Below are 14,655 nucleotides of genomic sequence, written 5' to 3'. Positions count from 1 at the left end.
TGCTCAGATCAGTCATCTATCTATAAAAGCAAGGAATCTCTGTCTGTCTGTGTGTGTGTGCGTCTGTGAATCAGGCTCAGATTGAGCTGAGACTTTCAACAAGGCTGCTGCTTAGTTCAAGGATGTGCAACGTTTGATTTGTTTGAACTGCATGATACCATTCATGGAGTATTTCATAAAATTGCCTAAAATGCAGCTTTGCAGAACAGCTCAGTGTTTGACAGGTAGTCATGATAACTCAGGATAAGTTGAAAGCTGTGTGGATAATACATGTGTACAAACACCTACATATGTATATATTCATACATGCATGGACAGACTGTCTATATAGATAGTATACAGTAGATAGTCTGCCCATACATCTATGAATACAGACTTCCTACAGACACTGCACTAGTTATAATGCTGTCATAAATGTTAATAGTATGGTCCTTGGATCAGATACAATCATAATTTTTGTGGCCCCCGCTGTGATAGTCACCCAACCCTGCACTAGATCTATGCTACAAATGAATAATAATCCATTCCATCTCTGTGGAGTCCTTCAACATCACCTTTTAAAGAAAGCAATAAACACTTGTGTATCTTATTTAAACTTAGGTTAAAGGCAGATTTTCTATCGTTCGTCCCTCATTAAACCAAGGTTTGATTAAATTAATCTTTTTCCTGATCAGCCAATCATCACAGTGCACACAAGCTGCAGAGCTACTGTATGTGCTGCTCTCTAGTGTCTTCAATAGAAAACAACATTAAGTAATACGACTCAATTCATGTCATCACACTTTAGTCTGAAAAAAAAAATCAGAATTTTTTTTACCAATTGTTTCTTAAATATTCAATAGTCACACTAAGTTTTTTTTTTTGTTTGATCGTATTATGAAATATGGACAATTTAGTGGGGGGGGGTTATTTTCATAGGTTCTTATTTTTCTTCCATTTTTAGCTTCTAATATCTCATAATCTACAGCACATAGGAAACTGAAATTTTGCATATTTATTATTTATTACTACGCGGAAGTAAAAAAAAAAACTTCAAAAGAAATATCAAAGCAATGCAGCAGATGCCTCTGAGGAAGACTGGCAGTTTTAGTGGAAACATGTCAGGAGATCAAAGTGGATTTCCTGAGGAACAGTTTTTCTGAATAAATAAACTTTAACATATTATAAAAAGAAAGAATCTTGCTGAGGTTAAGCTTTATTGAATACACTGAAAATACAGTTTATTAACTTAAATGAACACAGACATTGAAATATGAAAAGTGGAAACAGAGTTAATTGATAACATATTAACAAACTATTTTGTAAATCCAATTATTTCAGGTGTTATGCTTGCTGATATCTCAGATCATCTTCCTGTATTTCAGTATTTTACAAATCCGTTGCAAACAAAGTCAAAATGCAGTTTGAGACGTTGTAGATTCAACCAGAAAAATGAGGAATGTTTTAAAACCGCACTCGCTCATTCAACATGGGATGAGGTTTTCAAACACCAGGATGTCGAGATGGCTTATCACGCATTTATGAATGTATTTTCATCCTTGTTTGATAAATCATTTCCTTATGTACAAAGTAAAAATAAACAAAGGAAAATGTCTGAGCCATGGTTTACAAAAATCCTCTATTACCAAGAATAAGTTGTATAAAAAGTCTCACTAGTCCTGCGCCTTTAAATATTTCATACTATAAAAAATATAAAAATGAATTCATTAAAATTCTCAATGTTGCCAAGAGAAAATATTTTTTCTGAAAAGCTGGTAAATTCAAGTAAAAACATGGAATGTCATAAATGAATTATTAAACAAAAAACAAACAACTAGAAGTATACACCACAGTTTTCTGATGGCATCAGAGATTATAATAATCCCATAAACATAGCAAATGGTTTTAACAATTTTTTTTGTAAATATTTGTCCTTCACTTGCAAAAAATATTGTATTAACAGGAAAACCTACTTAAATAAAATGTGTTAAAATGTATTCTTGTTTAAATGCATTTGATCCTCCAACTCCAAATGAGGTACTTCAGATAATATTAAAGATGAGGGACGCAGCACCAGGACACGATTAAATTAGAGCTTGTCTTATAAAGAAAGTAGCTTCCTCTATTCTTGAGCCCTTGACTCATGTTCTCTCTTTGTCACTCAAAACAGCTGTTGTTCCTGGAGATCTTCAATTAGCCAAAGTAACTCCTATGTACAAATCTGGTGATTCCAGTTTGTTGAACAACTACAGACCAATTTATGTCTTACCCTTGTTTTCTAAAGTACTTGAAAAATTAAAGAATATCTAAACACGACGGAAAATAATATTTTGTATGACCATCAGTATGGCTTTAGAGAAAAAATGTGTACAGAAATGGCCCTTTTGCAGTTTGTCGATAAAGTCACAAAAGATCTAGATAATAAAAATAACACTATTGGTATATTTTTAGACTTGTCAAAAGCATTTGTTAATTATAAAATCCTTTCAACAAAATTAGAAAATTATGGTATTAAAGATGATGCCTTAAAATGGATACAAAACTATTTGGATGAGAGAGAACAATTTGTTTATGTTAACAATCAAAGCTCAAACAGAGGTAAACACAGATGCGGGGTACCACAGGGTTCCATTTTGGGACCTCTTTTGTTTATGTCAATGATTTAAGAAATGTTTGTAATAATGTACTGCCTCTTATGTTTGCTGATGACACGTCTTTTATTATCTCATTCAAATTATAATAGTTTAATAAGAGAAGCAAATGAAGAATTATCAAATATCTCTGAGTGGTTTAAAATAAATCAACTCTTTCTAAATGTACAAAAAACTAATTTTTTGATATTCGGCACAAAAAATAAAAGATTCAATGAAGAAGATGCAGAGCTATTAATTGTTGGAACCAAAATTAGTCAAGGGACTCAAACTAAATTTTTAGGCGTCATTGTAGACCAAAAATTAACCTGGAAATCTCACACTCATCATGTTTGTCGAAAAATAATGAAATCTATAGTTATTTTGAGTAGAATTTCCTCCTTAATAGATCCTAAATGTATGATGACACTGTATTATAGTTTACTTTATCCACATATAACAAACTGTAATATGATTTGGGGTGCTACATGCCAAACTTATCTGAATAAGATTTTATTGATACAAAAATATTTTTAAGAATTTTGATTTTTTCAAATAGATTTTCCTAATCTGCTCCTCTTTTCAGGAAATACAATGTATAATGTTAATATTTATTGCACTTGTCTCTTCATGTATAAATATGTGCATATGTCCAATATAAGGCCCAGGGCTTGTAGCATTTTTTTCATATATACTTCAGATGTTCATGCCTCCTCCACCAGGCATTGCAGAGATTTGCATCTGCCCTTCTGTAGAACTTCAGCCAGACAAAATACACTCAAATATAGAGGACCTTCACTCTGGAATCATTTATCTCTTGTTTTAAAGACTATATCCACTTTTGACTCTTTTAAAATGCAGCTAAAAAATGTTAATACACAAGTCATCTTTAAATATGTGTATATATATTTAAAATATTGACCTACCTGCTCATGCCTGTTTTGTTTAATTTGACTTTGGGGAGGTGGTCTTATAAGACCTCAAATGGTCTTCTCACTCTCTCCTGCACAGTTATGTTCTTTTAACCACTGTATACATTTTGTCTTGTTTATTTGTGCAAATAAAAATGAAAACATGAAATGAAAAAGATAAATATTATTTCTCAAATATTGGATTATCAATATTTTTAATATTATAAAATATAATGTTAATCATTATAAATCCATATGCTATTTTTCTGCATATAAATCACAAAATCTTTTTGTAATTGAAGATGTTGGGGCAGGATGAGGAACGATGAGGTGGAGGTTAGTATAGCTTTTAATCAGTTCAGCAGCATCACATGAATAAATGATACAAAGCGCGTCAACACATTATATAGGGCGGAAAACCACACCTCCTACCCATCAACCCCCTGGGTGAGAGAACAGTCCCTAAGTGCTCATCATAATGCAACATATAGAGAAGAACTGGGTTGATGTCGCACCCTGTGGTTACAACTGGTTTATTCTTATTTCTGTAAACTAGTACAGTGCCCGTCAGAAATATGCATTCATGTGGGAGCTTAAGTAGAGTTAATTATGGCCAAATGAGTATGTGTTTGAAGGTTGGATGTACAAAGAGGTGTACATACTCTGTGCTCTGTAGTGTTATAAAGGGCTTTATTTGTGGGTGCAAAGTAAAACAGTGTGTGTGATTTCCATGAACATGATAAATGTGTTTGTTGTTGTTGTTTTTTTTTTTTTACACACTTTTATATTTTTTTGCTTGGTGTATTTTTCTGTAATGTATGTTTTTTGGAGTCATTGTGTATTTTTGTATCTTTCTGTTGTGTTTTTGTATAATTATAGTTTTTTGTTGCCATTGGAGTGTGATTCTGTTGTCATTTTGTGTATAAATATTTAGTTTTGTGTATTGAGTCATTTTTACGTTTTTGTTGTTTGGTGTATTTTTCTGTAATGTATGTTTTTTGGAGTCATTTTGAGTGTTTTTTTATCTTTCAGTTGTCTTTTTGTGCATTTTTTTGTGTAAGTGTTTTTGGTTGCCATTATAGAGTGCTTCTGGAGTCTATTTGTGTACTTTTTGTATAAATATTGTTTAGTTTGTTTTATTTTACTCATTTAGTATAATTTTTGATTGTAGCGCCAATCAGAAAAACAACAAAACTGCGCAAAACAAAACGTAAAGCTCCAAACTACATGAGTGAGTAAGTAAATTAAAGTATTATCTACAATTCGGCTCTTTTTTTAAATAAACAAAAATCGTTTTTTACCTTTGAACCGAGTGGTCAGAGCTTAGCTTCCATGCACGGCACCACAGAGAATCCACATTTTTCCAGATGGAGAATTGAACGGGTTGAGAAACGTGTCTGCAAAAGACTCACCAGTGGCTGATGGTTTCAAATGATCTATTCAGAGAGCTCCGTGTTTCGGTCTAAATTATCTTCTTCTCTGTCGCTCGTGTGTTTACAGTCGGTGTCTGCTTGGCTGTGTGCGCAGCGATTGGCTCTGGCCGGACACGTGACTCTTGTTCTGGTGAGGAACTGTGTAGTGAAATAGATATAGATGGTGCGCTAGCGCCCCCTCATGCCCTGAGGTGAAAAGCTAAATAAGGGTTCATTTCGGGGCCGTCAAGAAGTGAAATAAAATTAAAATAAACATTTTGAAATGACCAAATTACTCCAAAATAACAGATACACACACTTGGGGTATTTGGAACCCATTGACTAAGTTTCAGGTCGAACTCGCCCTGTGTCGGGGAGATATGTGCTCCACACACACACACACACACACACACACACACACACACACACACACACACACACACACACACACACACACACACACACACACACACACACACACACCTTGCTTTTATAGGTAGATAAGAGGTTTACATCGACATCTTTAACTTTTCCTGTTTTTAAAGCAACTAAAAGCAGCACAATTTCTTATTGTGACTGAAAAAGCTGTTAAATGATCTAAAAAAGTGCTAAATTCCCTGGTTCCCTGGGGCTCGCCTTTGCTGAGGGTACCGCTGGCACGGTGGGCCGGGTCGCCCCCCTCCTGGGGGCTCACTTGAGGGACCTCAGGGGCCGGCTTGTGTAGCTTCGGGGGGAGGGAAGGGTGATCTGTGGGGCCTCGCCCGTGCTGGGGCCTCCCCTGGGTCGTGCTGGGTGTATGTGTGTGGGGCCTGTGCTACTAAAAAGGGGGCGGCACTACTAATCCCTCCAATTTTAATTGCACCTCAACACACCACCCCCCGTAGGGTGGGACCACCATTTCCACCCTCCGGAGCTATTGGACCACATACACATACAGTATATGCCATTGGGGAATGGAGAGGCACCATAACAGGGTGGTGGGTAACTTTACACATGTGGCCCTGTCGGGTGGGGGCCCAATCCCTCTGTTGATGGCTGGGCCGCGCTGTAGAGATTGGGGGGGTGCTGTCGGGCATGGCGGGGTGGTGGGTCTCTGGTGGGCGTGGAGGGGTGTTGCAGGGGGCTCTCTTTGCGGGGTTTCTCCGAGCAGTGCCGGCCTGGTGGGGCGCGGGGGTGCCCCTTCCCTACGGGTGGGGCTTGGCGCTTTGCTTGTCTGCTGGTTGCCTTGAGGGCACGCCTCACGGCATGTGGGGCGGCCTGCCGCGCCGGTATGGGGGCTGGCGTTTACGCGGGGGTTGGGGCAGGGTAGCTTGGTGCTCTTTGCTGGGGGACAGCTCTAGCTGTTCCGGTGGTTGAGGTCGGTATTGGCGGCTTGGTAGGTCTGTCCTGCTATCTGCAGACTGGTGGGTGGGTGGGTTCTGCGCCTTTGGCTGGGGGCTGCTGCTCCGCATTGGTTTTGTGCCATTGGGGTGCCTCTCTCCCGCCGGTCTCTCTTGCGCCGGGGGGAGGCATTGCCCCATGGCTTGCACTGTCTGGTGGGAGGCGGGGCCTGGGCTGCTGTTCTTGCGCCATCTGGGGCTGTGCAGTCCTGCTGGATTGTTGCCGGTTCGTGGGCTGGGGTGGGGGGCCCCAATTCTCCTCCCGATTCTGGAAGGAGTTTTGTGCCTTAGTGAGGGCAGCTGTCATTCTATCCTCAGGCTTCCATCCGCAGTCAAATTGACAGATGGCAAGGATGAACCAGACTGAGTCCTTTCCCAGTAACAAGACTAATAAACCCCGTCTCTGACAGTCTCAGTATTCACCCAACATTCCACACAAGCACCCCCGCCATCCCACCTGGATCGGTGGACAAAAGACCAGACCGTCCTGTCAAGAGGATCCTGAAAATTTGTCGGGGGCGGGGCCGCCAGTATCTTGTGGATGCAAAGGATGGCGAGGCTGCGGTGTGCTGATTCAGATGCAAAAAAATGCCAATATTGCAGCAGAGGGAAACAATATGGCCTAAAACATACCTATTCTGTATAGTTTGTGAGAGTACACGTAACACGTTTCACTTGTTCATATTTGTTGCCATTATTTGTTAAAAGTGCTGTGTGTGAACAATTAAAGGGGACATATCATGGTTTTAAATCCTTCCTTTTTAGATATAAATCATACAGTTGTGTCTTTATAAAGCAGAACTGCAATGCTTGGGTCTGAATTCCTCATTATTATAGCTCCACCCCTTTTCTACCCCTTTTCTGATGTGCTTCTGAGAGCAACTCGTTTTGGTGTGGTCTCTTTAAATGCAAATGAGACACTCCATACCCCGCCCCCTTTTTAGGTGACACTCGGTTCAACTCCACCCTGCTCGGCCATTTTTGTAGTTTGATAGAAGAGATACGGCTATGTAGCGGCGCGTAAACTTTTTATTCAGAGGTTATTTACAAAATGTCAACAACAGAAGACTTGTCCATCCAGCCTTACATGTTTGAGCCAGAGTTGGACCCAGCGGAGCGAGATGAAAATGAAGATGATGAACCTGCAGAACCCTAACAAGTGAGCTAACACAAGCACCGAGCTAACGCTAGCGCCAAGCTAACGTCACGAAATGCATTTTAATACAGTCTTTTCAAAGACAAAAACGGCAAAATGAAATGACTAATGAAAACTTTAGACTTATATTAAATCACGTAGGCCATATCATCAAGGATCTAAAAGGAGCACACAGCGCTAACATATGAAGTCTGAAGACGGTGCAACTGCTAATGCTAACAAAACAATGACAGGGACGTTTTTTCATCACACTTTTGAGCGTTATTTACAGCTTACCGAAGTGATCTGTTCGTCATTCTTCAAAGATAGAAGGAATTGAACCCTCAATCAGACAAAGTCTTTCGGCAAATCCTTCTTTATACTGGCGGAGGTTGCAGAAGCAGTCATCCTTGAAGTGCTTCGCGCACACAAAAATGACCTTTGGGTACATTTCTGTGAAAAATAAAACTCAATCAGGCACTTTGAAAAGGTTCTGATGCTGGGAGACGGTGTAATGAAGCGTGTGGGTTACTACATCCAACAACCCAACATTTTGACTTATCCTCTCGTAACTTCGGCATCCTTGAGCTTGGACTACAAAATAAAAGCGAGAAATAAAAATGGCGGATTGCTCGAAGTGTTGGACCTGGAGTTGATGGACTAATTTGGCAGTTCCACTGCAAATACTGTGATGTAATAGTTCAAAAAATGTAATAGAGAATAGAAAAATCAAAACAGATTGAAAAATATGAGCAAAACAGAATATAAAGATATCTACGGAGCACCTGAAGAGACTAATTTGATTTTTTCTGTACTTCTAAGCACTCTAAATATACAACAAAATGCATTTAAGGGCTCAAAAAGTGGATTTAGCATGATATGTCCCCTTTAATACATTGTTGTTTCAAGTTTGCTTTTTGGACCCTTTTAATGACTGAATCTAGCTTGATGAACATATTTTGGAATCTGTCTGATAAAAGACACCTTTTGCTGAATGTTTGTGTCTGAAATGTTTTTACAGCGTTGGATGACTGGAAAGAACTATAAATGTCAAAAGACATCTGTATGATAAACCACAGTTGTGCTAAAAATGTATTTATTAAGTTCCTTTTTTAAGGACCTTCATCTTGAGCTGCTTTTGTTCTTCCTCGTACATCTTGTGAAGCAGAGCCCTCTCCTTCTCTATCTTTTTATCCCGCTCTTCCTCCTCCCTCATCTCACGCTCTTTCTCCTCAGCCTTCCTTCTACGGCGTTCCTCTATCTAAAAAGAACATAACAAGAATTAAATCTCCAGTCAGTCTGAGTAGATGAAACCAGGTTAGGTTTGAATATTTGTCGAGACTGTTTGCATGCTTACTTGCTGCTTCAGTTCTTGGTTGTGCTTGTTCACTTGTTCTGAGCAACGCTCACCAGTGAGAGCTGCAAATCCCAAAAGATAAAAGATATAAACAAACATTGCCAATGCAAAGTGTAATTGGAAAATTCAAAAGAAAATACTACCTGACAGAGGACGGGAAACAGGAACGTGAGCTCCGGCTCTGGGACACCGAGGAAACAAGCTCCGTTCCTTGTTCACTTTGTGCATTTGTCTCAAGTCACCTAAAGGCAAAGAAAGGTCTTAATCTCCAAAACGAAACTGGCTAGTGATTATTTTTCACATCTACCTTTAGCTCATCAACTTACTATGGAGGTTGCCTTGTTCGTCTGTGACCGGTGCACCTCCTCCACCCCTTCCCCAGGGATTGTAGGCCATCCTCTCAGCTTCTATTTTAGCATTATAACGCTCCTCCTCTATTTTCTTCATTTTTTTGAGCTTTTCTCTCTCATTGATCTGTAATACAGTGAGACAGGTTGTTTACAAAACGATGTAGCCTTTTATATAATGGCATGTATTCTGAATTCACCTGCTGTCTTAGAGCCTCCCAGTGGCTCTGTTTGCTTTCTCCCTGCTGCCTGGAATTCTCAGCACAGAGTCTGGAAGTTGGAAGTGATCACATAGAGATTTACATTGGTAACTTTTTGATACACGTCATAAAACCACTGTATGATGACATCAAGATGCAGAGAACACTCACTCAATAGCTGCAGATGATCTTTGGCCAATTGGCCTTCCAGACTGAGAAGTCTCTCTACACAGAGCATCTGATTAAACAAACACAGGTATGCAATATTTGTTAAAAAAAAAAAAAAAAATGATGTTCAATAATATATCACCTACATTTCACATTTCCTTTGTAGCATTTTAATAAATGAATATAAACTGCTTTAATGTGAATTCATCTAATTTACACCCAGTAACAATTAATGAATGCCATCACCTAATTAATGCAAAGATGGTGAGAACAAAGGTAACAAAAGTCTGCAGAATACTCATCACAATGAGTGTGAGTGAAAATAATTTATGTAGTTCATTTAAAAATATTCTTAAAATCTCATTTTAAAGTTTTATCTGTGTTTTCATGATGATAGTTGTAATACTTTATTTACCTTGATTGTCAGGAAGAGTTGGCTCCAAAGGATAACTGGCCCCGTCAGGAGGATCAAGTGGATGAACTTGAGTCCCATTATAATGATGAGGAGGAGGAGCATATGCTAGAGTCCCATAATGATGAGGAGGAGCATATGCTAGAGTCCCATAATGATGAGGAGGAGGAGCATATGCTAGAGTCCCATCGGGATGAGGAGGAGGAGCATATGCTGGAGTCCCATAATTATGATGAGGAGGAGCATATGCTGGAGTCCCATCAGGATGAGGAGGAGCATATGCTGGAGTCCCATAATGATGAGGAGGAGCATATGCTAGAGTCCCATCAGGATGAGGAGGAGCATATGCTAGAGTCCCATAAAAAGGATGAGATGCATGAAGTGGAGTGTAGCAAAGAGGACAAACTACAGGATCCAAACCCGCAACCCTGTAGAGTAAGAAAAGACTGAGCTTTGTGCAGCTAACATTTTACCATGGTGCCATTGAACAGCTGAGAGCTACCTGGGTACAGCCATGTCTCCCAGCCCCTGTGAGAGGTTCCTGTGGGAGGTTTCACTGGAATGGTCCAACAAGGCCTCATCTCTAGGTGCACCAGTTTCCAACCCAGAACACTTCATCAGTGGTTCTTTGAAGTCCTCCTGTGAGCTTCTTGAAGGATTCTTTTGAGTTTCCTGTTCAGGAAGCTAGAGCATTAAGCATCACACAGAAGAGACAAACAATGGTGTTTCTATCCATATATATATATATAATTCTATTTTATATATTACTTCCTATTTTATTTATTACTTCCTACTGCTATTTTCTACCTTTTTATGTAGATCTTTTTTTGTAGCTCCAGTGACACCAACCGTCCCCTCAAGTGTTTTCCCTCTATCAAACAAGGGCAGATACACGTATTCAATCCTTCTTTACTTTTCCCTCAGTGTTCAATTCACTTAAAAAAAAAAAAAAAAAAAAAAAAAAACTTACCTGACTTTGTTTCTCTTATTTTCATTGATTTGCTTCAACAATTCCGCTTTGTATTTTTCTTTTTTCGTCGCAGCTATCAATTTATTCTCTTCCTCTGACACTCCTGCAAAAACACCAGTGATGTTCCTGACTAGGGTGAAGCCAGGATATTTACTCGTATTTGAAATGTGTTTACCAATCATGAGTCCAGTAGCCAGCGGTTGAAGTTTGTTCTTCTTTCTTTCATAGTCTGTTCCCAGCTTGGATCCTGAACCTAAACCTGTAGAGTGCAAAACACAAACAGGCAGCTTGTAGCAAAAAGTAAACCCCGTGTTTACTATCAGATGATGAGATTATACATTACCTCTGTCAGCTGAAAAATGCAGCATTTTTTCGTCACTCACACCAGCTCCAAACTGTGAAAAGTATTTAGATTAAAATTGGTTCTGTGTATTTTGGAATTGTGCTCATTGGGTAAGGCAATAATAAGAAATATACTTCAGCCTTAACCCTTTCAGTCATTATGTATAGATTTATTTTTTTTGCTGTGTAAAGCCTTGTTTTAAGGAATGAAAAAAATAAATTAAATAAATAAATAAATAAATTGAAAGAAATAAATAAAAATCAGAAAGACTGAATAAAAACAAATCCAATTTTAGTATAACAACCCTGACACATATTCACTCATTTCATTTTCTATTACCTTTGTTCTTGCTTGTTTATGGCTTCTTTGAGAACACATTTGGTTAATTTGAAAGCACAAAGGTACACAATGCTTCGAGGGTTCGATCCTGTAGATTCTTCAAAGCTGAATTTATGACGTATCTAAGAAGAAGGCGTTGTTCCAAACAGCGGCACTGACGTCACACTTCGAATTGGTTTTGTGCTGTTAAGATGCGCCGTGTATGTAAGTGACGTCATCGGTATGCATCGGGTTGTGTCCGGAAGTGTTGTAGCATAAGTCGTGTGTTCCTCGTCTACAACAGCAAGTTAGAGCCCCTAAAACTCGGACGTTACACTTATGTTACAATAACTAATTATTTAGTATAATAAAGACAACAATAAACCTATCAAGGCGTAGAGTCGTGTTTGATACATTTATAATGCAAACTATTGGCTTCAAAAATACGGGGGAAAAACATTTTACATGGCAAACACTGCTTTCAGTTCATTAAGGATAAGAACAATGGATTTTGAGTGTTACAAGACAAACTAACATCAACTACTGCACAAAACAAGACATAAACACACCTTTAATGATGCTACACAACCGTGTCACAGTAGAAACTCACACGGACACACAACGCTCAATGGGGACATCTGTTGGTCAAAATGTATGGTGAGATTTTAAAAATAGTAAATTAAGTTGAGATCCTGTAGTTTCTGATCAAACTTTGTCTCAACTTATTTTAGTTCAGGGGCCAAATTGAGACTAGTTTTATGTCAATTGGGCCACAGAATTTAGTATTTTTTATGATTAATGTGCCTTAGTTTGCACTTCCAGGTATGAATAAATAAAATATCTAATACAGACAATATCCAAACAATAAGTGTCAGATATCAGTCCTAACAGGATATTCACTTTAAATCACCTTGATTTTGTGACCATTTTTTTTTTTTAATTAATTCATAGAAATGTGGTGGAATAATTTCAGGAAAAATGCTAGGCTTTTGAAAAATGTTGAGTTTTTTTTTTAACAATTTGAGATCATGTGATGTAAGCAAAGAACATTTGTGAGCCTTGCAATTATTGTGAAATTTCATTGAATTTGTGTATTTAAGATTTCTACAAATTAATTAGTTGGTAATGTACACAATGATTCATGTTTTCTGTCATTTTTTACTTTCTACTGTGGGCCACATTGGATGCTCTAAAGGGCCAGATCTGGTCCCTGGGCCTCGAGTTTGACACATATGGCCTAGTGAGTGATTGTGTGTGTTTTTCAAAGCATTACCTCACGTTGACCATTACCGCAGGCTTTAATAAAGAAAACATGAACTGTAAATGGAAGTTGTACAACTATTTAACAGTTGTAGTTAAGGTGCATTAATACCTTCAGGGACGTTTTGTAATGTTTGCACGAGTAGATTAATATTTCTGTATACCCATTTTTTGTTTTTTTATTCATATCAGTAAACATTACATTAAAGTATTGATTAATTGTCTATTTCTAGTTTGTTTTTCTGCATGTTTAAACTGCATTTATTACATATTGATCAACATAATTCAATAAATATTACTGTTTTTTTAATATATTTTTTAAAGTCATTTATTTATTTTTTTTGACTGTCTGCACTTATTTCCAGTTTGCAAACCAAGAGCAAATAAAAGATATTTGATGTAAACTGCATTGACTGCCACTTTTAATCTTAAGGTACATATTCATACAAGACCAGAGCTCAATCAAATACGTAAAGACATAAAAATTATAATGTAGTTGATAATGTGTGTGAGAGATTTAGTGTAGGTGAATGATAAAGCATTCATTAACAATAGTTTGTGATTCAGTGTAAGGTGGCCCTGATTGGTTGTCACCCAACTTCCTGTCATGAAAATACAGACCAAAATGATTTTTTTTACCTACTCTGCAACAATAACACAAACAAATGGTTTCTACTGTTTATTGGCTGATGAACTTACAGGTAAAGGAACAGCAGATGCTCTCCTCCTTATCTGTCTGCTTTGGGCTTCATTCACGAGGGAGAGGTTGTATTCTTTTTTCTCTCAGTTTTTCCTTTGAGAAAAACAAATTAAGTCATTACTTGTGAGGGAATTTTCCCTGTAATTTGACATCCCATGTCTTACTCCTAAGCACACCTTTCCTGCAGCTCAGCTTTTATGACAAGACACAATACACAAAATGTACTTTTGTATTTAAAGAGTTTCCTCCACAAAAAAAGAAAACATGGCTTATTGGTCATGGTTTTTGTAGCTTTTTTGTTATTGTTTTCTAACGAACTGTCTTGACAATACAAAGTGTTCCTATGGAATCACTTACTGAACTAAAACAGAAATTACTAAACATGCACAAAGACAAAAGAGTGAACACGTACCCTCACACATATGTTGTTATCAATGGGTAAGGATAGACCAGCATCATGTGCAAAATTATGTTTAATTCGTTTCCAATCCTTTTTCTAAAGTAATGGGGGAAAACAATCCAGAATATAGAAATTACATAGAGTGAAATGAAAAAGTTACGTCATTGATGTTTTTACGTGAGTCACTCTGCATGCCCTGTTGCTGAGATATGCTATAATGTCGCCTTGCTTTGTTAGATTAATCATTGCTTAATCATACAAACATTATAGCATTTATTGCAATTTCTCTGACCTTTTACCTGATCAAACACAGAGTTCAGAGTTGCCTTGAATGCAGCGTCAGTCTCACAGAAATGTGTTGAAACAGAGATTTATTTCTTTTTATTACAAACATAGAAAAAATACAATGACAATTCACAGAAACTGATATCACAACAAAAAAATAAACTCATAGTTATACCTCCAAAACATTTTGGGAGAATATACACATGAGTCAGTGTGTAAAAAAAACCCCCAAAGGATATTGATTACAACAATAAAAAAAATAAATAAACAAACAAAAAAGAATAACGTTTCATTTGTTTAGACAACTTATTTTACTTTGATCTCCTGACATGTTTCGACTGCAAACTGCTACTCTACATTTTACATATTGTGTTCATCATTGTGGGATTTTATGCATCCAATGTCAAATCCCATCCATGCATAAAGTGTGAGAAAAAGTGAACGATCAG

The 14,655-nt window shown here is 37.7% G+C and overlaps 2 protein-coding genes across 2 annotated transcripts in view; both read right to left on the bottom strand.

Moving 5' to 3' along the window:
• LOC114453919 (heparan sulfate glucosamine 3-O-sulfotransferase 1-like) overlaps positions 1-5,021 on the bottom strand; it is a 25,300-nt gene extending 20,279 nt beyond the window's left edge. The window contains exon 1 of the mRNA XM_028433933.1: positions 4,933-5,021. The gene's annotated coding sequence lies outside the window, so the exon portion shown is untranslated. The remainder of the gene's footprint in view (positions 1-4,932) is intronic.
• A 3,524-nt stretch (positions 5,022-8,545) lies between these two features.
• Positions 8,546-14,241, bottom strand: LOC114454532 (centrosome and spindle pole associated protein 1-like). Its single transcript, XM_028435080.1, has 14 exons — positions 14,221-14,241; positions 13,521-13,614; positions 11,244-11,295; positions 11,076-11,159; positions 10,901-11,003; positions 10,738-10,801; positions 10,433-10,614; positions 9,934-10,358; positions 9,522-9,588; positions 9,351-9,420; positions 9,130-9,277; positions 8,947-9,045; positions 8,804-8,865; positions 8,546-8,707 (listed from the first exon to the last, which is right to left on the bottom strand). Exons 3-14 carry the CDS (start codon positions 11,266-11,268, stop codon positions 8,546-8,548), a joined length of 1,491 nt encoding a protein of 496 aa, XP_028290881.1. The 5' UTR covers positions 11,269-11,295; positions 13,521-13,614; positions 14,221-14,241.
• Between the last annotated feature and the right edge of the window lie 414 nt (positions 14,242-14,655).

The sequence above is a fragment of the Gouania willdenowi genome, chromosome 20 (genome assembly GCF_900634775.1).
Source record: "Gouania willdenowi chromosome 20, fGouWil2.1, whole genome shotgun sequence".
In the NCBI taxonomy this organism is placed as follows: domain Eukaryota; kingdom Metazoa; phylum Chordata; class Actinopteri; order Blenniiformes; family Gobiesocidae; genus Gouania; species Gouania willdenowi.
Note: the sequence above shows the minus strand (reverse complement) of the source record. Positions and strands in the feature narration are given on the sequence as shown.